General features: G+C 55.6%; 1 protein-coding gene across 1 annotated transcript; it reads left to right on the top strand.

Annotated features, from left to right (window-relative positions):
• Positions 1-1,868: 1,868 nt before the first annotated feature.
• Positions 1,869-24,477, top strand: PLEKHO2 (pleckstrin homology domain containing O2). The gene is made up of 6 exons (XM_080663841.1): positions 1,869-1,998; positions 7,711-7,860; positions 13,301-13,417; positions 17,677-17,781; positions 19,190-19,288; positions 21,538-24,477. Exons 1-6 carry the CDS (start codon positions 1,987-1,989, stop codon positions 22,537-22,539), a joined length of 1,485 nt encoding a protein of 494 aa, XP_080519967.1. The 5' UTR covers positions 1,869-1,986; the 3' UTR covers positions 22,540-24,477.
• The last annotated feature ends 563 nt before the right edge of the window (positions 24,478-25,040 follow it).

Raw genomic sequence — 25,040 nt, 5'->3', positions numbered from 1 at the left:
ACATCGATGAGAGAGAAACATCGATCAGCTGCCTCCTGCACACCCCGTACTGGGGATGTGCCCGCAACCAAGGTACATGTCCTTGACCTGAATCGAACCTGGGACCATTCAGTCCGCAGGCCAACGCTCTATCCACTGAGCCAAACCAGCTAGGACTCACCCTCACATTTAATACAGTTTTCTTTTCTGTTTACATGCCTTTCTCTCCTGATGGAGGACAGGGACCCTGAGTCTTGCCATTATCTTCCAGCTGTTAGTGTAGGACCTGGCAAGCAATCAAGGCAAATAGGATATCTGTGTTGAATGAACGCATGTGGTGTGGTGGCAACAACCAGACGGCCAGCCTGCGCTGGATGAGGCTAAGTGGTTATCAGTGTCTCATTCCTCACAGTGGCAGAGCTGGCTGGATATCAAAACCCACCTCACCCCACCTCCACCAGGAGCTGCTGCTGAGCAACAACATGAATTCCCCGGGGTATCATTTCTCCTAAAGATGGAATCTGAGTTTCCAGATACAGATCTTCTGAGTCCTCGGGCATGGGATGCAACAGCGGCACAACTCTACAGATTGAGGAAATAAAACCTCAGGCATGGGCTGCAAGAGATTGTCATACACACGGATTTTCTCAGATCTCTGAGCTGGATTTTCTTTATCCCTTTAGATAAAGACACCCAGGCCCAGGCATGAGGGAAAAGTGTGCCTCCATCTTGGCCTTTGGCTCTAGGTCCCCAAGCTGCCTCTTTCCATGTAGGGCTGGAAATGCTTGGGAGCCTGAGGGCCAGCAGAAGGCAGTGAAAGGAGAGCTCAGTCAACTGGTGCAGTTGCTGCTATGGCAGCCAGAGCCAAAGGAGGTCACCATTGATCCCACAGGCACTTAATTCTTAGCGCTGAGACATGGGGGCAACTGAGAGCTAAGGGGAAGGGGTGGGGTGGAGGGGGGGAGGGGAGGCTGTGCTGGAGGATGGATGTAGCCACTTTTTCTCTCTGGGTCTCTATTTCTCTAAGTGTAAAATGAGGGTGCACGGTGTAACTAACACCATTCTCAGCTGGTCCCTACATTTCACTCCCTAGCAAGGTTGTCAAGGATGCAAGATTACCGCTGAATGAGGGTGGGGGATGGGGTGGCCCTCAGATATTGGAACCAGAGAAGGGTACAGTTCCGAGCAAAGCCCAACTGGAGAACAGGGCATTGGGGGGAACCCTGAGAGCCAGGGGCAGAACCCCTCCCCCAAGGGGACTCCGGAGCCCAGCCCAGACCCAGCCCCAGGTCTTCCGGTTATATTACTCCCCGGATGGGACTCAAGTTCCAGGCCCCGACCTGCCAGGAGGTTCCAGGGAGAAGAGAACCAGGTCGTCGCCACTGCCCTGGCGTCGGGGAGGAAAAAAGAGGAGCCTCTCGGTGGCCTCATCTCCGGGCCGCCCAGGGCGCTCGGCCACCCCAGCCACTCGGGTGGGGAGACCTCAAAGGCGCAAACCACCAGCGCCTTAGGAGCTCGCTCGGTCCTGCCCCACCCGGCCCCGCCCTCGGGCCCCGCCCGCTCCCCCTCCCGCTCCTCCCGCTCCAGCCGGAAACCCCCCCCTCTCCTCCGGGTCCCCCGCACCCTTCATACCCACCAGCCCCTCTCCCTCCGCGGGTCGGCAAAGCCTCTCCCCGCCCCGTCCCTCCCTCTTCCTCCCGCTCGGGTTCCCGGTCCCCAGACCCCGCCCACCCCGCCCAGGCCCCTCCCGCCGCCCCGCCCGCCCGCCGCGCCTGCCCCAACCCGGGCCTCGGGACCCGCTATTCCCCTGCTGAGGCCCCGCCCCCAGCCCCCGGAAGCCTCTCCCCGCCCCCGGCCCCGCCCCCCCGAAGTTTCTTGGGCCCCGGGCGGCCGGCGGGACAGAGCGCTGCTAGCCGCCGCCCGGCCGCCGCGGATGGAGGTGGTGGAGCCCGCGCGGCGCGGGGAGTGAGCGCACAGCGGCCGATCGGTGGACCCAGCGGACTCGCCATGGAGGAGGAGGTGAGGGCCGGCCAGGCGGGGGCCTGGGCTGGGGTCTCGAGCCGCTCACGGCGGTTGGGGTCCCGGGCTCAGGCCCTGTTCCAGCCCCTCTCCCGCGGTCTGAGGACGCCGGCACTCCTCCCCACCCCCCGGCGGGCAGAGCCGGGCTGGGGCGGCGAGAGGGATCGCGTCCGGCGCTTCAACGACCCATCCTCCTTTACTATCTCTTTGGCTTCGCTCACCAACGGGGGGCATGTTATTGTTCCCATTGGATTGACGGGGAGACTGAGGCTCTGCTGAAAGCGGCCTGGGGTGCTGGGCTCGAACGCTGGTCACCGCTGACTCTCCTTGCCAGCCAGGTCGGATCTTGAGGGGGCAGACTGTGTGTATTGTGGTGTGTGTGTGTGTGTGTGTGTGTGTGTGTGTGTGTGTGTGTTGTGTTGGGGAGGGTCTGTGGGTCCTGGAGCGCCTCTCTGAGGGAATCTTGAGGCTGTGACCATCTCTGGTGGCCCGAGGACTGGAGAAGTTGCTTTTTTTCTCCCCAGTATAAGTCCCGTGTGTCCCCTTTACCCTACCTTCCCACCTACCCTAGAGTTGGCCCAATAGGGGCTAATCCTAGCCCCTGCCTTCCCCACACCCCTGGGGGGCTAGTTCCCGGAAGGAGCTGGGCAGCTGGACCAGCAGTGCCCCTGTGAGCCTCTCTCTTCCCCCTCAGGACCCTCTTGGTCTGGGGAGGGGTCAGGCACTCTGTGACTCTTGCCCTTTACTTGCAAACACTGTTCTCCCAACAGCCCCATCACCCAAACACACTGCAAGCATTTAATGTGTGCTTGTGGAATGAATACATTAGAGGAGGGGCCGGCTGAGTCTAGAGGATTTGCTTCTTGTCCTCTGGCTGTGTGTGTGTGTGTGTGTGTGTGTGTGTGTGTGTGTGTGTGTCAGCTTCTGACCCTCTCAGCCAAGGGGAAGGGTGTATGTCTGTGCTTGGGTGAGTGGGGAGGCAACCCTGGCCACCTGGGGAGCCCTGCCTGAGTGAACCAGGCTGCCTGGTCCCCATCAGTGCCCATTTCCTTTCGGCCACTGCCCAGGGGCAGCTGGGGTGTCAGGGTTCCCTCCAGGCCAGGCGCTTTGTTCCTATGGGGGGTAGATAAGTCACTTCCCCTCTCAGCTTGTGTTTCCTCTTCTATAAAATATTGGGCCTGAGGGCCTCCTCCCAGATCCAGAGAGTGTGATTGTGGCCCCTTCTCTTAGAGTGGGTGGAAGTAGGGGCCAAGTCACTGCACTGTGATTTGCTTTGGTTTCTTGCTTACAGAGGTAGGGCTGCCCTCCCCAGCCCCAGGCTCCTGCTGTGAGGACTGGGTTGTCTGGCTGCGGCCCCACCTCTTCTCCCAGAGGATGTGGGACAGGATTACTCCATCTTCTGATCTGCTCTGGCCCCCAATTAAGGGAAGTTATCTTGGGGCCTCCTGGGCCATGGTTTGTCTCGTGGCCAGCCCAGCCCTGCACTCCCTCTGGTTCTGAGTTTCTAACTTTGCCACTTACTGACAGCACCAAAAGCTCCCAAACAGCTGGGTTAACTAAGGTCTTGCTTACCTCTCCCCCACACAGCCAGGGGTTCCCTGTCCCCTACTTCCCCTTTGGCATCCCTAATTCTTTTCTTTTCATTTCTTCTCCTAGTCACTTATTCTTGTTTCCTTAGGCCCCAATGTCCCACCTTTGTTTCTCTAAAACCCCTCTTAGACCATAGTCACCTGCTGCCCTTCATGACCCCGGGCTGGCCTCATCATCTCACTCACACATGGCTGCTTTCAGCCCCTCCCCAGCTTTGAGCTTCCTCCCCATGTCCCAGCCACCTGGGTGCCAAGGCCCTTCAGCCTCAGTGACCTCCTCTGTCAGGCTGAGGCTTGGTGAATGCAGGTCTGGGCACCAGACATCTGTCCACTTGTGTTCCCAGGGCCTCACTTCCCCGTCTATAAAATGAGAGAGGTGGGAGATCCAGATATGCAGTGATATGTGCAGAAGCTTTGAAAGTTGCAAATATCAATGTGAGGTGTTCCTAACACTGGTGTAAGGTTGCAAACCCTGGACTCGGGCTTTCCCGCTCTGCCCTGGGGTTCTACCCCTTGTCCTCTAAGTCATGCCTTTTCCTGGCTTGGCCTCCAGGCTGCTCAGTTGCCCTTTCCCATCTAGAGAGAGACAGGGCAGTGTCCAGTCCCAGGACTGGTTTTGTTACCTTGAGCTAACCTCTGGTCCTTTCTAGGCTGTACTTTCTCATTCTGTAGTGAAGGAGCTGAGACTGTAGGGCCTTTGATACCCTTTGTATCTTTCCTTCTCTGGGCCAAGGTGTGTGTCTCCTTCCCTCTCCACAGGCCTATCAAAACCCTGCCTTCTGCAAGGGCTTCCTAAACTAACCTCAAGCCCTTCCTTGTCCCATTAGAGAGCTAGGACTGAAGTATCCCTCCAGGTAGGTGCTATGTCCCTCCCAACAGGGCCTCAAGCAGGGTCTGTGTTGCCCCCCGTCAGACTGGAACTTCCTGGCAGGGCTCTGACCTGGTGGGTTCTTAGCAGAGTTTGATCAGAGCATCACTGGGTTTAGTCAAAGAGCAAAGATCGTCATCGTAAGTTCCCAGTGATGTGAGGTGTCAACAAGTTCTCTGCTGGTCTCCGTCTCTCTGTTTTGGCCATTGTTGTGGCTTTCCACCCGCTCCCTCCTGTGCACAGGGTCAGGGTGACCTGGCATCTTTTTCTTTTTAATGAATGACACAGAGACCTTCCCACCTCAGGCAAAGGGGAGCCAGGCTGGTGCGTAGGGGTGCCTCAGAAGCTGCCCACCGTGGGCAGGGGAGGTCCTGAGTGAGGATCGATGGGAGAGGAGAGAGTGAAACAGGAAGCACAGTGGTCAGCTGGTCAACAAGAGGAGAGGAGGCTTGAGAAACTGGGCTGAGCAAGATAAAACCTCCCTGTGAGTCCTGCCAAGGGGAGGGGCTACTTATGAAAACTTATTGGGGCATAGCCAGGCCCCTGGTGGGGGAATGAATGTCTGAGGGGCAGGGAGAGGAGTTGGGTGAAGGGTGGCAGGCAAGCAGGTCTCCCTTGGGGAAGCTGTTGGTGTGTCGGTGGTTGATTCCTGATAAGGAGACCCTTCCCTGGGCTTTGGTTCATGCCTCCAGCCCCTCACTCGTCACTCCCCTCAATCCCAAAGTGCCTTCTTGCCTCATCCTGGCCCCACCCATCCCTTAGGCCCTGGACTGGCTTCTCTACTTAATCCAGCCATGGTGTTCCCTGGGCACTGCTCTGCTACAACCAGAGAGGACTGTGGTCAAGGCACAAGTTTCTAGCTTTGCACCCTGGGAGCTTCCAGCTGGCAGGAAGTTTTCACAATATCAGTAGGTGAGGCAGGCAGGGGTGGTCACAAGTGGAGGGGCTTAAAAAGGGGCGGTGGTGGGCCCTGAAAAGCAGGAGGGGAGCTTGGAGCTTAGGGGTGGGACATCCAGGCAGCAGCTTCAGGTCCCACTGTCCCTACTGCCTGGTGTGAGAGACCTGTAGCCTGCAGGCCTAGGAAGGAGCTAACAATGCTGCAGTTGCTGATTGAAATGTGGGGGTGGGGTTTCCCGTTTCCCATTTCATCCCTTCCAGCCCTAGGGGGATGAGGCCCCTAAGGGTCACAAAGCTCATGGGGCTGAACATGGGGTCTGTGGGGAGGCGGGGAGAGGGAGTTGGGTGGGTGATAGGATACAAGAGCCTCTCTCATCTTGTAAAGGGCCCTGAAGTCCTCTCTCTGGTCAGGTGGCTCATACTGACCTGCAGGCAAGCCTTCCACTTCCTCATTTGTCCATCCGGGAAGACCATTTGGGACCATCCAACTTCCCCATTTTTCTTGTCATCCAAAAGTTAGGGAGAGACCCTGAGGTGTACCTCACATTCCAAGGAGCGCCAGGGGCATTAATGGCTAGGAGCTAAGCCCAGAAAGGGCCTTGTTCCAGATTCTGAACCAGGCCCAGGGAGAGAGGTCCTGAGAGGCAGAGGGAGTGGCAGTGACAACAATAATAATAACAACTGCCATTTACTACCTGGGTCTCCTAGGCACTGCTTTGTGTGCCATGTCTTTACCCAGCAAACACTGATTGGGCACTGCTGTGTCCCAGACGTTGTCTGGGCATGAGGACATAGCAGTAAACAAAACAAAACCACTGCCCTCGTGGAATGATCATCTTTGCCATTTCTGAATTCATATCTATCTCCATTTCACAGCTAAAACGGAGGCTTCGAGAGACCAAGTGACTTGCCTTTGGTCTGTGTGACTTGGGCTTCAATGCTCAGTCCCCAACTGTAGTTCAGAGCGGTGGGTGTAGTTCAGTGAGAACCAGTTTAGGGCTCCCCTGCCATGATCGAAAGCAGGGAGGCTGTGCCCTACCCAGCCCCTGGCAACTCACCACACTTCCATCTGCCTGGGCTTGTCCTTCCAAAGGCAGCTGTGGCCACAGGGTATCCCCTGGGGAGAAGTTGCTTTTAACTGGGGCCACTTTTTTGAGCTTTATGTAAATTACAAAGTAGTCAAAAATTAGTGCTAATTTCCTTCTAGCACCCTCTATATTCTGACACGCTCTTGATCCCCTCCCCCCCACCCTCCCCTTCACACTCACTACTGTGCATACCAGTCACTGAAGCAAAGTGGTTAGCAAGTTGCATGTATTTTTATTTTCATTTCACAGATATTTCTCGAGCATCCATTATGTGTAAAGGAACAGTACTGGGTGCTGGGGACCAGAGGTGAATCTGACCCCACCTGGTAGGAGGTGACCCCACACACTACTCATACACCTGGCACCCAGGTAACCAAGCAGGTGGTTGAGGGGCACAAGATGTCAGTGACTGGCCTGGAGGCCCCAGCGTGGCTGCCATATCTTAGAGAAGGACTCTGGTCCAAGGCAAATCCCTTGGAGCCCTCACCAGATGGGGTGGCTGCCCCAAAGTCCTGAACTCGGGTGGGGAGGAGCACAGAGGAGCCTCCTGTTTTGGGGCAGAAGCAGGAGGCTTCCAAGGGTGTTCTTTACTAGTTGAAGGGGAGGGTCAGGAGGCAGCTTACCACTCTGCCTGCTTCCCTCCTCTCATCCTTCTGATTCTGCTTGCATGTCCTCTCCTCTGGGAGGCCTGCACTGTCCTCTCTCACCTGCCAACCCCTTCACTATTTCCTTCGTAGCATTTCACACTTGATGTGTTTATGTCTACTGTTTATTTGTTCAGCTCCTCCTTTCCTAAATTGCCAGCTCTCTGAGGGCAGAGATCCATTATTTTTATTCCTCTCTGCCTGCTCCAGCATCCGTGACATTGCCGGTGCTCAGGACAGCATTTGTTGGCTGGTTGAATGAACACATGGGAGGCAGAATTTGTGACTCTAGCTGTGTGACTCTGGCAAGTTATCCCTCTGAGTTTGCTGTGACATGTAGATAATGGTGCCACTGCCTTGGAGGGTAGTTGTATGGACTAGATGAGATAATGTGTGAAAATGGTGGCTCAGTACAAGGGGGCTGCTGCTAATATTGTTGTTGTTACTGCTGTTATTACTGTTATTTCTAAGGCTGGGTTAAGAATATTTGCCTTGGGGGTTGTGGGGAAGCTCACATGGGAGGATATCACTAGGTACCCAGCAGAGGGACATGTCCCTAGTTTGGCCTGTGGACTGTGTGCCCCCATGTGGCAACCCTCAATGGTATGTCTGTTGCTATCTTCCAGGGTGTGAAGGAGGGGGGCGAGAAGCCCCAGCGAGCACGGACAGCGGACAAGGCTGGCTGGATCAAGAAGAGCAGTGGGGGCTTCTTAGGGCTCTGGAAAGACCGCTATCTGCTCCTCTGCCAGGCCCAGCTACTGGTCTACGAGAATGAGGTGAGCACCTGCCTGGACCTGAGGTTGGGGTGCTGGGGCGGGGGACAAAGTGAGGGCAACAGGGGGAACCCAGAACCGGGACTGGAAGATCTGTTCCATTTTTGCCATGCTGTGCCACCCTGGACGAGTACCTGATCTTCTCTGGGTCTCCGCGGCACGGGTCGGTAGCTCCAGATGCTAGTCTAGGGCTCCTGGATGAGGGGCTGTTTGAAGTGTATGTGCATAAGGATGAGTGTGTCTTCTCAGTGGCATGCCTACACTGCCACTCCCTGGCCCTGGGGTAGGTTCCACATTTGTGAATGTTCCAGAAAACTGAAGCTTGCTCCATTTATCAATGATAATGGAAATAATACTTACCGCTCATGCGTGTTTAGAGCTCTCATATGACACTCGACAGTCCCATGAGTGCAGTCATCATGTCATCGTCTACAGCAGTGGTTCTCAACCTTTCTAATGCCACGACCCTTTAATACAGTTCCTCATGCTGTGGTGACCCCCAACCATAAAATTATTTTCATTGCTACTTCATAACTGTAATTTTGCTACTGTTAATAAATTGTAATGTAAATATCTGTGTTTTCCGATGGTCTTAGGCGACCCTGCTAGCGGTTCTCAACTTGTGGGTCGTGAACCTGTAGAGCCTAAGACCATCGGAAAACACAGATATTTACATTACAATTCATTAACAGTAGCAAAATTACAGTTATGAAGTAGCAACGAAAATTATTTTATGATTGGGGGTCACCACAACATGAGGAACTGTATTAAAGGGTCGCGGCATTAGAAGGGTTGAGAACCACTAGCAGGGTCGCCTAAGACCATCGAAATTAGAAAGGTTGAGAACCCCTGGTCTACAGAGATGGATCCTGAGGCTGAGGATGGCCAGATGACTGCTCAGCATCTCAGTGAAGGAAGGAGCCAGGTCTAGAACCTAATCCAGTGCTCTTTCCACTCACTGATGCCAGCAAGTAAACTCTACAACCTATTTTGGGTGGACATTTTCTAAAGTATATTGAATATTCTCTGCCTTCTTCAGAAGAAGGCACCAGCCTAAATTGAGTCTTTCCTTGTGGCTCTGAGTCACTTATAATCAGACTGTACTTCTTGTCTTTTCCTTCTCCTTTAACATCGAGCTAACACTTGCTGCTTTGCCACTTCTGCTGTCCTTGTGCCTTGCATAGTCCTCACATTTTCCCACTGCAGGCTTGCGCCCCATCTCATTTCAGCAGGCTTGGAACCTGGACAACAAGGATGCTAAAATTGGTGTTAAGAGTTGAAAAACCTCTTGGTGACGACCGGAGGAGGAAAGGGCTTTTACTTACGATGTGTGTGTCCTGGGGTTGGGGCTATAGAGGGCCCATCCACTGAAAATGGGCTATCACTGTATGCCTCCCACAGGTGGAATACATGGGGAGAACGGCCTGGCAGCGAAAGGGCATCCTGCCTGTTCCTCCTCAGCCTCTCTCAGCGTGCCTCGGGGTATCTTGGCAAATTCATAATTGTCCCAGGCCAAGAAAGATTGGGCGCCCAGATCTCCGTGATTAAAGGAGCTACCCTTGAGAAGCACTTTGCCTGTCTTTCCCGAGGCCCAGGCTCATGGAGTTGGGGTGTCAGAAAAGCAGCTGGATGAATCGTTCAGACAGCCCCCAAGGTGCTTTATACCGCTGCTCTCACCAAATGAGGAGGCACTGTGGCGGCAGCAGTGGGATGTTTTTATAAAGGGTGTTGTCAAAGCTTCCTCCAGTCCCAGCTGCCTAAGAGTTGAGTGATGGGTCCCCAGCTGCCAGCCTGTCAGGCACTGCCAGACTTGTCCTAGGCTGCCCCTCCACATCTGGCCACAGCTGGGAAGCAGGAAGGATCTTGCATCCCCTAAACATGAAAAACCTAAATCACCCTTTTAAAATAATCACTGTCAAAAACCTCAATGAAGCGTCAGGAACTTAGCCCTCTCAGGGGTGGGGAGCTTGGCCCAGGAGCAGGAATTGAGAAATGCTTATTAGTTCAATTCCTCTTTCTTGGTGTAAGGAACTGGGCTAATTCAAATGGCTCTTGGTTGTCTCTTTGCTGTCAGTGAGGCTGACATTCCAAAAATGCTGCCCCCGCCCTGCGCCTGCTGGGTTATCCATTTTTCTGAGCTGCAGAAGAGCCAGATGATTCAGCGATTCGGGTGGAGAGGAGACCCAGGTCAGACAGCCGTGGGGAGCTGGGTGTGGAGATGAAGCACCTTTGTTTTAGCGTCAGTAGTTGCCCAGCTGGGGGAAGCATGTGCACATGGGGCAGGTGACCGGCACCTTCTGCAACTGGGGGTCCTTTTCCAGGCAGCCCCCTTCCTCTGGATGCCCAGCAGGTGAGGACTTCCTGAGGTCTCACTCTGAGTCAGGCATTCAGTCCAGCAGCTGGTCCTATATATGTTGCTCTTGAGCTGCTCCTTTGTGGGGTATTATAGGGAGAACAGAAAGGAGAGCAGACATAGGCAGCATAGGGTAGAGAGTGATGGCCCAGTAGGAAGTTAGGACTGTTCTTCCCATGGCAGAGTGTCTCTAGCATCTAGTTGAGTGCGTGCACCTGGCAGGTGCTTTGTGGATGGGGGACCTCAAAGAAGCAAGGGAGCACCAAAGCTTGGGCTCATGGGGTGGACCCGGTGGATTGTGCTGTCCCTGTGTTGAGTGGAGAAATGTGGAAGGGAATAGAGACTAGAGGTTGGAAAGAGATGTGCACAGGCAAAAATGGGAAAGATACCTGATTGGATCTGGATGGGGAAAATCAAGCTGCCTGGCCATATGCTCCCCTTTCCCTAAGGGGCTGAAGGGAGGGTACACCAGTGGTTATCCACTTCAGCTGTACAGTCATCCGCTTTGAAAAGTTTCATGTCTGGGCTCCATCCCCCAGGGATCCTGATGTAATTGATCTGGGATGTTGCCTGGGCATTGGGATTTTTTTTTAATCCCTACCCGAGGATATGTTCCCATTGATTTGAGAGAGAGAAATTATTGACGTGAGAGAGAAACATCCGTTGGTTGCCTCTTGTGCATGCCCTGATCGGGGATCAAACCCACAACCCAGGCATGTGCCCTAACTGGGGACTCGAACCTGTGACCTTTTTTGGTGTATAGGATGATGCTCCAATCAACTGAACCACATGGCCAGGGCAGGAGATTGGGATTTGGAAAAAAAAAATTTTTTTTTAAATTGATTTCAGAGAGAAAGGGAGGGAGATAGAAACATCAGTGATGAGAGAGAATCATTGATCGGCTGCCTCCTGCACGCCCCATACTGGGGATCGAGCCTGCAACCTGGGCATGTGCTCTGACCAGGAATTGAACCATGACCTCCTGGTGCTTAGGTCGATGCTCAACCACTGAGCCACGCCAGGCGGGTGGCACTGGGATTTTTAAAGGTCCTAGGGCCACCAAGGTTGAGAAACAGAGGTTCTCAAACTTTTGTATACATTAGAATCAGCTGGAGGGCTGTTAAAACTCAGATTTCCCCTAAGATGATGATTCATTAGGAATGGAACCAGAGAATTTGCATTTCTAACAAGTTCTCAGGTTATGCTGCTGCTGCTGCTGGACCAGCTACCACACTTGGAGGACCACTGGTGCAGAGCAACCTGTTGCTAAGGCACTGCCCATGCCTGCCTCTGCCCCTGGCAGGGAGGAGTGCGCTGTGCTGGGAAGAGCTCTGGCCTAGAGTCAGAGGGTGTGAGGTTGAGTTTGGCTCTGGCTCCTTATGTTTGGGTCTGTGCTCCTAGGGCAAATCAGTTCACCTCCAAACCTCATTCTCTTCCTCTATAAAATGAGGCAGGGGGTTGGTTCCAGGACCCTCGTGGATACCAAAATCCATGGTTGCTCAAGTCCTTTATATAAATGGAATAGTATTTGCATATAACCTACACATATCCTTTCGTATACTTTAAATGATCTCTAGCTACTTATAATATCCAATACAATGTAAATACTATGTAATTAGTTGTTTAGGGCAGTGGTCAGCAAACCGGGCTTGCGAGCCACATGCGGCTCTTTGGCCCCTTGAGTGTGGCTCTTCCACAGAATACCACGTGCTGGCGTGAACGTACAGTGCGATTGAAACTTCGTGGCCCATGTGCAGAAGTCGGTTTTCGGCCTGGGCGAGTCTATTTGAAGAAGTGGCGTTAGAAGAAGTGGGGGTGTCGGTTCCATGTGGCTCGCGAGCCGCGGTTTGCTGACCACTGGTTTAGGGCATAATGGCGATAAAGAAATGTCTATACATGTTCAGTCAAGAAGCAACCATGGTAGGCCTAACTACATAGCACATGTCAGCAACAACATAACTCCCCCCCCGCCCCCCGCAAATGTTTCTGATTCGTGGTTGGTGGAATCTGTGCATGTGGAACCCTCGGAAACAGTATAGGCAGATTCATGGAGGGAAATTAGGGCATTTCCTCTGCAAATATTTGAATCACTGCTTCCCAGATATTCCACCCAAAACTGCAGAGCACTGAGAGGTCTGGGTGGGTGCTCTTGCTGGCTCCGTGTGACGTCCAACAGCAGCTCCACTTGGCCAGTTCCTAGGCCAGTGCCTCCCCTACCCCCGCTGATCCAGGACTGTTTCTATTTCCCTGGAGTCTCCAGGGTGAGACTGTGCCACATCCAGGAAGTTGTTCCAGCTAAGTCTTCTGGAATAGCAACCAATTGATCACCATTGAGGGAGTAGCTTGTCCCAGGCAGCTTGCTGAGAGGCACCTGGTGGAGAAAACACTCAGGTGCCAGGCCTGGTGGGCAAGAAGGGAGTCTAGCCAGTGTCCAGGAGTGGCCTAGAAGAGGCTGACCACTGTCCTGGCCACTGGCCCTTCTGTTGATGGGGCCTCAGGATGACAGCCTAGGGGTGGGGTGCTCTTAAAGGAACCATTGCACTCTCCATTGTCCCTGAGCCAAGGGTCAGTGGAGGAAGATGCCAGTAGAGAATCAACTCAGGGTCACTGTGGTGAAGGCAGGGATGTCGCCCCAAGCATGCCTTGTTCACGCTTCCCTCTGTGGCTCTGCCTGGAAAGCCTTTTTCTTTCTTTTTTCATTTTGTGACAACTTGCTCCCTCTTCCAGGCTACCTTTTCTGCACATCTCTGCCTGGTCTCTGGGCCTGCACGGACCCCCAGGCACCCTTTCTGAGCCTCTCCAGCTTCCCGGGTTTCCTCCTACTGCCTTAGGAACATTTGAGTCAGCCTGTTCCCCATCTCCGGATGGTGAGCCCTATCTCTCATGTGCATTGTGAGCCTTGAGCGTGTCCCTCCAGCCAGCACAGACTGAATGCCGGGGACCTAATATCTCATTTTGGTGATTGATTGGCAGGCTGGGGTCCCCCTCTGACCAAGTGATGTCCTCATTGGTTGGAACCAGGGGCCTGGGTGTCTGAGGGTCTGGTGTGTCCTGCTCTCACCATTTCATGTCCCCTCTATCCCTCCACAGGATGAGCAGAAGTGTGTGGAGACAGTGGAGCTGGGCAGCTATGAGAAGTGCCAGGACCTCCGTGCCCTCCTCAAGCGGAAACACCGATTTATCCTACTGCGATCCCCAGGGAACAAGGTAGGGCTGTGCCTGCTGGGCCTGACCCTCCTCCAGGCTGGGCTCTGCTTGGGAAGGTCATCCCTGGAGGCTTTCTAAGGCGGCTGGGCCCCGGATGCAGCCCGCGCATTCTCTGTGGAGTGTGCCTGAGGGACCTTGTGCTCGTTTTGTCCTGGAGTCTTCCCCGCCCCGGGTTGATAGGAGATGCCGTAGAGCTCTGCTGAGCGCTCTGCTCCCCTCTTCCCTTCCAGGCTCTGGGGCCTCCTCCCAGGCTGCGGTTGGAAAGTAGCCTTTGGGAGGTGGGGCACTTGGCTTTCTCCCACACCCTGGACACAGGAGGCCCAGGGCTGAGGCAGGGAAGCTGGGGATGAGGCCTTCATCCCACCAGACCTCTGACACTGTGACATAGTCTGGGCCAGAGGAGAAGGAGTGGCCTCCCCTTTATCCCAGGCCTTCCTGGGTGGGCCCTCTCCCCTGGACTCAGTCCTTGGAGGCATGCAGCCTCCCAGCTTCCCTCCCCTTGCACTTTCCTTCTGGCTAATGCTGGAGAAAGTCTCCTGCCTGAGAGGTTCTCTCTCTGGGACATGCTGTGTGTACAGATGAGGTTTGCTGTTTGCACCACATGTCTCTGGCAGGCAGTTCGGGTGAGTGACGCTGGCGTCGTTTCACAGATGTCAGGAGGGAGTCAGATTGAGGTTGGCGTGTACAGTACCTCTGGCCAGATCTCCCCCTTCTGCACTGGGTCACGCCTCTCCCGACCTCTGCACATCATGTGGAGCCTCCCAGAGTGGGACTGAGTCACCGATGGGGGCGAAGGTTGGGGAGCGGGTCTGGTCTGGGCCTGCTAGAGGCCTTTCTGTTTCTTCCCCAGCTCTCAGGCCAGGAGCCCAGTCCTTGGTGGCTCTCGGCCTTGGAGGCCATGCTGTTCTACTCACGAATCCTTGGCCCTGCTCTGCCTGGGTGAGGGCACAGAAGCCGCTGTAGGCAGGGCTCTGACCCTGGGATTGGGGGTGTGCCCAGGGGGTGAGGGGCAGGTTTATAGTGTCATGAGGGTTCATGGGGCTGGGCCCAGGTTTCACGTGGCATCTGCTACTTACGGCTCTTTGAGAAGAGGAGAACCATATTTTGGTCTCTTGGGCCAGGAGCCCCTTTTCTGTTGGGGAGGCCTGCTTTCTCGCTGGTGGGCGCTCTATTTGTGTATGTGTGTTTTGAGAGACATGGAGTTCATTATGCATGAAGGTCTGCACCTGTGTGTCCAGTGCACGTGTGTGCACCTCTTTGCGTTTACCTGGCCACGGTCTGTTTGGGTCTTTGCGTGTCTCTTAGTGAGCTTATGTGGACGTGGAGCAGAGGGGACCTGGCTTCTGTCCTCTGCCAGTATTGGCCCCTCCTTTCTCCTGTTCTGAGGATCAGCTGGTGGTGGGATAGGTGGGCCAGGCCCAGTGCAGGGTGGGACATCACCTTCGGAGAAGCCTGTTTGTGTATCTACCTTCTCATCTGCTTCGGCCAACACCTCCCTCCCATTCCTCATTTCTTCAGAGTTCAGGTTGGCTCAGGGTGACTCTGGGAACAGGGTGATCAGTAGGGAGTGCGCTGTAGAGCAACTGGTGGGGGCTGCAGAGCAGTGGGAGGACAGTACACCCTGATTCCAATTCAAGGGCCCCTGACACTCGCCACCCCAGGAGCTCACACAGAGTGGGAGCGCTCCAGAGGGCACACGGGGGACCACCCAGAGTACCACATCCCCCGCATCCTCTCACCCTCCTTTCCTATCGCCCTGGGTGTTCCCCATCCTCAGTGACGCTGCCCGCTGCCTGGGAGGTCACATGACCCCGGCTGTCTGGTCCTGAGGCCGCCTCTTTTTCCTTCTAATCAAATAAACAAAGACTCCAGTGTCTTGCATGCCCCTCTCCCCCCATTTCTCCATCCCCACGCCCCTGCCATGAGGTCACAGGCAGATGCTGCCAGGAAGCAGGGTGGCCGCTGCTGGGCCTTGCTGCCTGCTGGTCCCAGCCAGCTTGGCCCTTTCCTTTTCCTGCCTCCTCTTCCCCTCCCACTTTTTGCCCCTCTGCCATTTTGTCCTCCCCCTTTCTCAGGCCAGTGTGGGTCTATTCTGTGGCCAGACCTGTTAGCTCCTAAAGTCCTTTGCTCTTGGGGCTTCTTGGAAGGACTTGGGCAGAGACCTGTGTAGCCTGGGGCTCTTCAGGACATGGGGTGGGGGTGGGGCAGGAGGAGCAGCTTCTTGGTATTCTGCTTATCCCTGTTCTGATCACCCTGTGGGATGCCTGGCTCATTCAACCAGAATCACTGGGTTCCTGAGGGTGGGGCTGGGTCCCATTTCACCTTGTATTCCTTCTCCTAGGGTGGCCCTTTGGCCTATACCCTCCTCCCCACAGCCTGCCTCAGGTGGGCTGGCCAATGGGGAAGGCCACAGTTTGGGTTGGGTTCAGTGGTTCTGTATTTGTCCCATTGAGGCCCCAAGTGAAAAGACATGTGCAGGGTGCCATTACAGGTTGGTGAGACTAGAACTCTGATCTTGACTCCCAGGCCAGTGGTCTTTTTCGCCCCACGCTTGCTGCATTTATTGCTGTATTCAAGTACATGCCTCCCAAGCTCTCTGGGATGTTAAGTTCTGCACCAGGCAGGGGCCCACCAATCAGGGCCTGCAAGCAGGAACAGCAGCTGGCTCAGAGGAACTGGCCCTGGTCCACCTTTTCACAGCCCCATCCCAGGGTTGGGTGGGACCTTGCAGAGCCTGGATGCAATGCTGTTCCTCCCTGAGCTCCCGGCAGCCCTAATGGCTGGGCTAAGAGGCAGTTGCCAAGGTGCCCTAGGGTTTCTGGCTTAACTGCAGATCTGCTGCCAGGATCGAATTTACCCTGGTCATGCAAATGAGCATTTGGCTGTGCCTGGCATGGGGAGGCGGGTGGGACCCAGGGCCTGGTATGAAGAGAAGCGGGAAGCAGCCAGGAGGAAGTTATATAATGAGGATGCTGAGGGGCCAGGGGGACTTCAGTGTTACATAACTGGGAGAGTGGTGGGGAGGAAGGCGCTAACACCGGGGGAGGGGGGGAGGTAGATGGACAGGCTGGCGACCCGCCCAACAAAGAACTAGGGCATCTTGAGGTCAGAGAGTGGGCAATGGCCCAAAAATGGGGTAAGGGAAGGAACCTTGGGCTAGTTCATTCATTTATTGGCTCATTCATTCAGTAACTATTTACTGAGTACCTACTGTGTGCCGGCCCCTGGCTTTAGTCAGGTTGAATTCCCTCAGCATTTTTTCCAGATGAGGAAACTGGGGCTGTTTTGTCCAGAAGGAAGACCATGGTGATAATTCTACTACTGAGCACTCTATGCCCAACTCCAGATTTAACACTTCAAATGTCAGTGACCCTCACAGCTCCATAGGCAGATCATGGTGGTGGTCTCCCTTTACAGATGAGGAAACTGAGGCTCAAGGTCAGCTAGCTATCAGTGGTGGTTTGTCTAGTTCAGAGACTCCACTGCTATGTCCACCATGCAAAGCAGCCTCTCAGTTTGCATGCCTCACACCTTCCATCATTTTCTATCTGACCTTGGGGCCTGGCAGGCGGGGGGCCGGGGGCTCTCTGAGTTGCCCTCTGATCTAATATAGGAGCTTGGAGCTCCTGCCCAAGATGGAAAGGGACCTGTGGGGTGGGTGGCATAGGGTCTGGAGTCAGGAGTCATTAGGATTACTTTAGGCCACCGTGGTCCAATTTCATCCCATCTGGTGAGCCTCTGTTTCCTCATCTGTAGAATGAGGAGGTTGGAAAGGACCCCAATGCCCTTTCTTATAGTCTACGATTCAAGGCCAGAAAGGAGACCCTGGGATTTTTTTTATTTGTGGCCAGGACTGCCTGTGGGGCCCCCTGGGGAGCTGAAGATGGTTCTGGTTCCAGTGGGCCTTCACCATGGACACCCCTCATGCCTGTCACCTCTGTCACCTCAGTCCCAGGAGACTAGGACTACTCCTACTTCAGAGAAAACAAGCCCAGAGGTCAGGCAGCTGGCAGGGGCCAGACCTGAGCTCCCTCCCCAGGGCAAGGCTGATTCCAATCTAAGTCTGTCAGCTGCACGCAGGGAGCGAGCCCTTTCTCGGCTGGACCTGTCCACTCCCTTCCCCTGAAGCCCCAGAGTGGTTTGCTCCTAGCCAGCTGTGCCACAGCCCACCTTGGGATTTGGGGTGGAGAGCTTCCTTAAGACCCCAAATGTGAGCCAGGTTTAACATCTGCCATCTATCCCACCCATGCCCCCTGCAGGTCAGCAACATCAAGTTCCAAGCACCCAGTGGGGAGGAGAAGGAATCCTGGATCAAAGCCCTCAATGAAGGGATCAGCCGAGGCAAGAACAAGGCTTTCGATGAGGTGTGGTGAAGTCCTGCGGACAGACAGCTCTGTGTCCCCTTTCCCCTGTGTGAGCTCAGAGAGGACCCTGCCCAACCTCACCTCAGACAACCCCTTGGTTATGTCACTGCTACAAATTGGCCAGGCTATTGTTACCTCATTTAATCCTCACAGCACCCCTCAAAGCAGGTGGTAGCATTCCCACTTTACAGATGAAGAAACTGAGGTGTAAGGAAATTAAGTGACTTGTTAAAATGAAAACATGGGTAAGTGGTGGGGTAGAATTTACAGGCTTGTAGCCCAACAGCCGGTGGGCCCCGCCAGAGAGGTTTGGGGGCTGAGCTGAAAGCCAGAAAGCTCACTTTTCAGTTTGGCCGTGAAGTGTAAGCCAGGTGTCTGCCCGCAGTGGCTACCCACCCCCTGTGCTGTAGTGGTGACGGTGGCCACAGTCAGGCTTGGGACAGGCAAGGTGTCCCCTAGACCAGATCTCCTAGGGAGGATTATCTTTGACATCGTGGGGTTTTAGCTATTTGGGCTAAAATGGTCCTGGAGGCTGCCTGGGGTGGCCCTTGGATTGCAGAAGTCTGAGACCTGAGGGGAGCAAATCTTCCCAAGGCCCCTGACTTGGGGCTCGGCTCCTAGTTCATGTCTCAGTGGGACTGGCATGCTCAGAGCTTCACTAGCTTGGAAAATATTCCCCTTTTGTGGGGCGGGGTGATGGGGGCATGGTCTGGGCCTCAGCCCAGTCTTGGTGGAGTGGGATCAGCTCCTCCTCTGAGAAACAGAGACAGTTGGACCCCCAGGTGGCCTAAGCCTGAGCCTGACCTGGGGGCTGGACAGTCTCAGCCCCCCCCCTTACCCCCACCCCCGTCAAAGGGACAGGCTGCTCCGGGATTCAGAGTCTAGATTTCCTATGTGAATCTTACTCTGTGTCTTCCCAGGATACTCCTCATCCCTTTTCCTTACCCTCAGAAAGGAGATGCTGCCTCTAGATGCTCTGACCCGAGGGTCCTGGGGGAGCAGCTGGGGCCAGGGCAAGGCCTATTCTGGAAGCAGATTCCAGGGTATCATGGGCTAACTCCTCGCCCTCCCCCAGCTAAGCCCAAACGCAGCCTCGGGGCCACTTACATATTTGCAGTAGACTGAGGGGCAAGGGCTGACAGCCCATATTAGGGCAGGAAGACTGAGCCCAAAGAGGGCAGCCACAAAGAGAGGGAGAGCCCCAGCCTGCAGCGAGATGACAAAAGCAGTGCAGAAACGGGGAGCAGAGGTCGGACATGGGGAGATGCTTCAAAGAGAGGCAGCAATGGGGCTCTCGACCCTGTGAGTGAGGATGTGGGTACAGGCTCTGACTCTGAGTTAACACCTGGGCATTTCCTTCTCTCCCCAAGGCCTGGTGGGGACTGACCTGGTTCCTTCTCCTTCCCAGATAAAGGTGGACAAGAGCTGTGCGCTGGAGCATGTGACTCGGAACCGAGTGCGTGGGGGCCAGCAGCGCCGGCCACCTACGAGAATCCACCTGAAGGAGGTAAGACTTTGTCCCCAGCTTGGACAGACGGGAGGTCAGCTGAGCCTGGGACCCCAGCTCCTTAGGATGGCAGCCAGGCTCGGGCCCCCTTTTTCCTGAGGACTCCTGGAGCTGGGGCTTCCTGAGCAGTGTGCGGGGTCTGAGTGCAGGCACATGTGTTAGTCGTGCTCAGCATGTAGATGTGCCTACTGCGCTGTGAGTCCACACACCGGCCTCAGCCAGAGTTGGTGCCTGAGGGAAACAGACCCCAAGTGGTCTGTGCCTCTCAGAGCTCAGCTCCCAGCTGGAGAAAGACATGCAAGCAGAGCTGTGTTTAGTTTTTGTACAGAGGACCCCCTGGCACTTGAGCAGCCCTAGAAGGACGGGAAGGGTTTCAATTGGCAGATGTGGTGTGAGGGAGGTGCCCAGTGGAGGGAATGGTGTGAGCTGAGGCATGAGGCAGGAGAGTGCAAAACGTGCCAAGTCCCTTTGGTACATCTTTCAGGGAAGGTGGGGTCAGGGGGAGGAAATTGGGAAGACCTTGAGTGCCGGAACTGAGGACAGGATGGGTGGGAGGGTGTGTTCCAGAGGTCAATTTGAGGCCCAGGGTAGCAGGGTTTGGATTGAGGGAAGGAAAGGTAGGGGACCAGGAGGAAGAGGAGCAGTGGGGGCTCCAGGCTCCCAGAGGGGTTGGAAAGGGAGGGGCCAGTGGGAGAGAGACTGGGAAGCAAGAGTCAGCCGGCTTGTGATTGACTACAGGCCGGGGGAGACGCCCTAGACAGGGAAGGAGGGTTGTCAGAGGAGCCTCCACGCCTGGAGGCTGAGCCTCCACGCCTGGAGCCTGGGCACAGAGAATTTGGGAGAAGATATGGGCAAGGGGAGGGGTGACTGAGGAGCCCCTTTCAGACCATCGTTGCTGAAGGGGGTGGATGGTGGGGTGGTAGAGACCTTGGAGGTCAGGAAAGAACCTCAGCACATGCTACATTTGCGAATGGGGGGCAGTAAAGAGCCAAGGAAGAGGAGGCCAGAGAGGTGAGTGGCACATCCAGGGAGAGAAGGGCACAGGACCCCTAGGTCATCAGCCAGGTTGGCAGCCGCAAGTCACAAGGGCAGGATGAGGGACAGGCAGGTGGTAATGCTTACAGCATATTCACTCAGAAAGGTCAGCTTGGGGCTGTCATGGGGTGTAGAGCTAAGGGTGCTGGAGTGGGGGACCAGAGGAAGAAAGAGGGGGAAGGGAAGGGCCAAGGTCATCGGAGAAGTTTGCTTTGAGGTGAGGCAGCCTGTTCATGTCTGTCAGCTGAGGGGAAAGCTGCAGAGGGAAGGACTGTAGTAACCAGAGGGCAAGGCATACCCGAGGCGGGAGATCTAGGAGGTGCAGGGAGGGCCAGCTGGAGGGGAGACCCTTTGAGAAGACTTCAGGGAGGGACTCTCATCCCAGTGACTGAACGTGTGTATCTCCAGTTCACCTGTGTGCATGTAAAGGGGAGTGAGGGTCCCCACCTGGACCCCACCACCTGAGGGACCAGGGAGAGGCCTGCTGCCCAGCCCTGCTCTAGGGCCTCTGAGGCTCCCTGGGAAGGTCCCCAGGACCAGGTGTGGCTGCTGGGTGTCCCTGCGGAGCCCTGGGGCCAAGTTGGTGGCAGCTGTCTGCTTGGCGCAGCTGTTCCCCTCTGGCAGTCAGCTGTGGTCTAGGGCTGCCTGTGCCTGGGGCCACATCTGACCATGTGAGGAGAGTGGGCACAAGCTGCCGAGCAGCTGGGCAGGCGAGGGCTGGAGAGATCTGGGCCAGAGGGCTTGTTGTGGGGCTGGCAGCCTGGACAGAGGTCTCCAGGAAGGGGAAGCAGAAGTGAGTGAGTGCAGACAATGCTGGGGACTTATATTGAGTCCTGGTCCTGGCACCTACTGGGTGGGTGGTTGCAGAGAGGGAACACTCTCCAGGCCAAACAGCCAGGAAGGTTCAGAAACAGGGCTGGAACCATGTGCCCTGCTGCCCAGGCCAGTACAACGGCTACTAAACAGAGCGGCCTCTTTCCTTGGCTGGAAGAAGCCGGCTGGGGCACTGAGGGGACAGCTGGCTCTGACCTCTGGCCTGTGATTCTGACACAGGGAATTCTACAAGTGAGAGAGCAGAGGGTTCATCAGAGGGCGTGGAGAGGGGCCTGGGACCTGGGCAGCCTGGATGGGAGGGCTGTAGTCCCCTTGTGGGCGGGCACATCAGACCCAAAGGCCAGTCGTCCATGATGATGTCCATATGCTGCCCCCACCAGGTAGCCAACGCAGCTTCTGATGGACTTTCACGCCTGGACCTCGATGCTCTGGACAGCAGGCCGCCAGTGCTTACCCCCGGCAATGATGTCAGTGCAGCCCAGCCCCGGGAGGCACTCCGGCCCCTCATGCCTCCTACCAAGCCTTCCCCAGCTCCCGAGGTGACAGTCCTTGGTGACAGAGTGGAAACCCCTATCGGGGAGAGAGCCCCCACCCCTGTCTCAGCAAGCTCTGAAGCGCAGCCTGAGAGCCAAGAAGACTCAGAGACTGCAGTGGGGGAGGACAGTTCCTCTGAGCAGCTCCCCAGGGTCCTGCCTGAAAAACTGAAGGTGAGCTGGGACAACTCCAGCCCCGAGGTGCCCCCTGTGCCTGAGAGTGCGGAACCACCCCAGGGGCCCTGTTCTGAGACTTCTGAGGCTTCGACCAAGGAGGGTGTGAAGCCCCCTACACCCCCACCCAAGGTCTTATCGGAGAAACTGAGAGCCTCCATGAGTGAGGTGGAGGCTTCAGGGCCAGCCCAGAGTCCCGGGGCCTCTGACACCTCTGCCCCAGGCTCAGCACAGATTTCAGTGAATGGCGTGGACGACAGTCCTGAGCCTGTCGAGGCATCCCAGGCTGCTGGCACTCCAGGAATTCCCCCAAAGAACGAAACAGCTTCTACAGTGTTCCCCTGGGACCTGCCACCTCAGATCTATCCCCGCCGCTCCTCCATGGGGGACCTGCTTGGGGAAGGCCCCCGGCGTCCACAGCAACGGCTGTACCGGGCCCAGCTGGAGGTGCAGGTGGCCTCAGAACAGACAGAGAAACTGCTGAACAAGATGCTGGCCAGCGACCCGGCCCCGGTGAGTGCCGAGACACTGCTCAGCGAGGCCGTGGAGCAGCTGAGGCAGGCCACCCAGGTCCTGCAGGAAATCCGAGATCTGGGAGACCTAAGCCAGGAAGCACCTGGGCTGCGGGAAAAGCGGAAGGAGCTGGTGACCCTCTACAGGAGAAGTGCACCCTAGGGCCTGCCAGGCCGGGGCACGGTCCCTCCTGGCTGGCCTAGTTCACCGGAGCCCAGCCCTGCCGAGAAATGTGCTTCTGCTCAAGCTGTTGAAGGGCCATCGGACATGTCAGTGTTTGGCCAGGACCTGCAGAGGCTCCTGGTACCCTTCCTGCCTTGCCTTGGCCAGTGGTGCAGGTGTCACCCAGGGCCACTGTCGGGCTAACTGGCCTGGCCTCCGGGCCCTGGCTCAGGCTGGGAGCACACACTCAGGACCTCTGTGCTTGCATGGTTGTTCCGATCTGCCCCAGGGCTTTGGCACAGCACCGGGGGCTCTGGGGGTGGCATCATCTCTGCTTCTCACCCCCGGTAGTTTACAGTCCTGACTTCTGAATAGAGCACAGCTGAGCCCCCCACAGCCTCTATGTCCAGATATTCCCAGGCAGACAGACAGCCTCCTGGCAAAGGCAGCTTCAAGTCGTAACCAACCCTCCTGCCCACCTCTTCCCAGTAGCTGCTGACGCCTTGGGTCTTCTAGGCTGTAGGTTCATCCCTCAGCTGAAAGCCCCTGAAGGCAGGTCGGAGGCAGGTGTGAGAAAGCCACTTGCTGTGTGGCCCCTCTCTGGGCCTTCCTATTCTGCAGGCCTTCCCTGGTGAGTGTGACAGGAGGACTCCAGGGTGGAGGAGGAACCTGAAAGGTCTCCTAGTCTAGTCCCTGCCTCTGGACCAGCTGTGTTTAGCCCCACACATTCCTCTACAGGTGAACTACAGAATGGTCCGATGTCAATGCCAGAAAATCCTGTATGCGATTCATTCTAAATCAGCCTTCAGAAGAGAAGTCGCCCCGACTTCTGTGCCTCCCCAGATGGGATTTATATCTGGGTCTCTGTGGTTCCTCCACAACCAAACAGGTCCAATATCCCAGTCATTTATTCTTACGCTGAGGGGTTATGTTGGGGCCTGAAACCACATCCTCTCCCACCTCCCCTCACCCCTCTGGCTCAGGCCCTAGATGGGCTGCGCTTCCTGAGCTTCCTCGTGGAAGGAGCATTTTCTCCTGGCCCGGGCCAGCACCTGGGCCTCTCCAGAGCCTCTCCCTGGCTCCAGGAGCACATCTGGTCTTCATCCTGCTGTAGCAGCCGGACTGAGGGCAGAGCCTGTAGGTGCAGAGCCCTGAGGGCTGCAGCCATTCTCCCTGGGGCCCGTGGGAGTGGGAGCAGCTCCTGACAGTCTTGCTCAGGGGGTTCTGCATGTGCACTTTCGTTTACTGAAAGAGAGGAGGGGGAGGGCCACAGCTGTGTGCTCTGGCCTTTCTGCCCACTGCCCACCCCCTGCCACCAGTAGTGCCCACTGAGGCCTGCCAGTGCAGGCCGATGCCTTCTTTCCTGTACTTCTACCTGTTCTTGAGGGCAGTAGCCAGGGATCAGGAGGGCAGATAGAGGTCTACTCTGTAGCCTGTACTGGGCAGGCATGGGTGTGAGCAGCAATGCCGTGGCTCATGAGCCCCCATGGATCTCCCCAAACCACACTCTTTGGGAAAACTAGGCTCCCATGCCACATTCTGCCTGTCCGTCTATCTCCAGTGTGAGAGCAAGAACGCCATCAAGTACCCGCAACCATGTGGCCCCTGTGGTCTTGCTTTGGGGAATAGCCCTCCTGTGAGGGCTGCTGGGCTTTAGCCCATCACCTGCTTTCAGGGACAAGAGCTTCCCTTCCCCCTCTGATAAGTGACCAGGATGAGGGAGTAGCTCTGGGGCAACCTTAGTAGCCTAATGCCATTGGCTCCTATAGGGCCCCCAGACCTGGGCAGCCTGGGCTCCAAGGGGGGAGCCAGCTTCCAGGGGAGGGAGGATGGGAAATAGGCAGGGGCTGCCTTCCTGCCTCTGGAAGGAGGATGGCATTCCATGTCTTCTGCTTATGAAGCGCCTTTCTTGAAGTTTGGCAATAAATCCCTTTTTATGGAACTTTTCTGCCGCAAGCCTGTTTGTTGGTGTGGGGCCATCTCCAGGGCTGACCTCAAGGAAGCAGGGTAGGAGGTTGGTCGGTGGCCTCGCCGGTCCTCCAAACCCCGTCCTAGGGCATCCTTCTATAGGCCGGGCGGGGGCGTTGCCCTCCACAGAGCTCCACCTTTGCTATGTCACCACGCATTTACACAGGCTGGGGCTGTCATAGGAACAATGCTTTTCAATTTTTAAAAGCTTTATTTGGAAATTTCAAACAGGAAGGTTGCAGGAGTAAGAGTAGCATATAGAACACCATTACACTCATACCCTGGTTGGCTTATTGGCTTATCTTTTGAGGCTTTCACTCTAACATATGAACACACAATTTTTCTCTGAATCATTGGGGAATTATCATGGCCCTTTACCCCTGAATACTTCAGTGTGTATTTCCTAAAAATAAGTCTATTCTCCTATGTAACCATAGTATAGTTACCAATTTCAAAAAACTTAACACCAGTATAATAGTGACTATTCCTATTACAATTTTGTCATATGACCCAATAATGTCCTTTATCATATT

This window comes from Plecotus auritus, assembly GCF_963455305.1.
Source record: "Plecotus auritus genome assembly, chromosome: 1".
Taxonomy (NCBI): Eukaryota; Metazoa; Chordata; class Mammalia; order Chiroptera; family Vespertilionidae; genus Plecotus; species Plecotus auritus.
The sequence above is the reverse complement of the archived record's forward strand: the minus strand, read 5'-3'. Positions and strand labels throughout refer to the sequence as shown.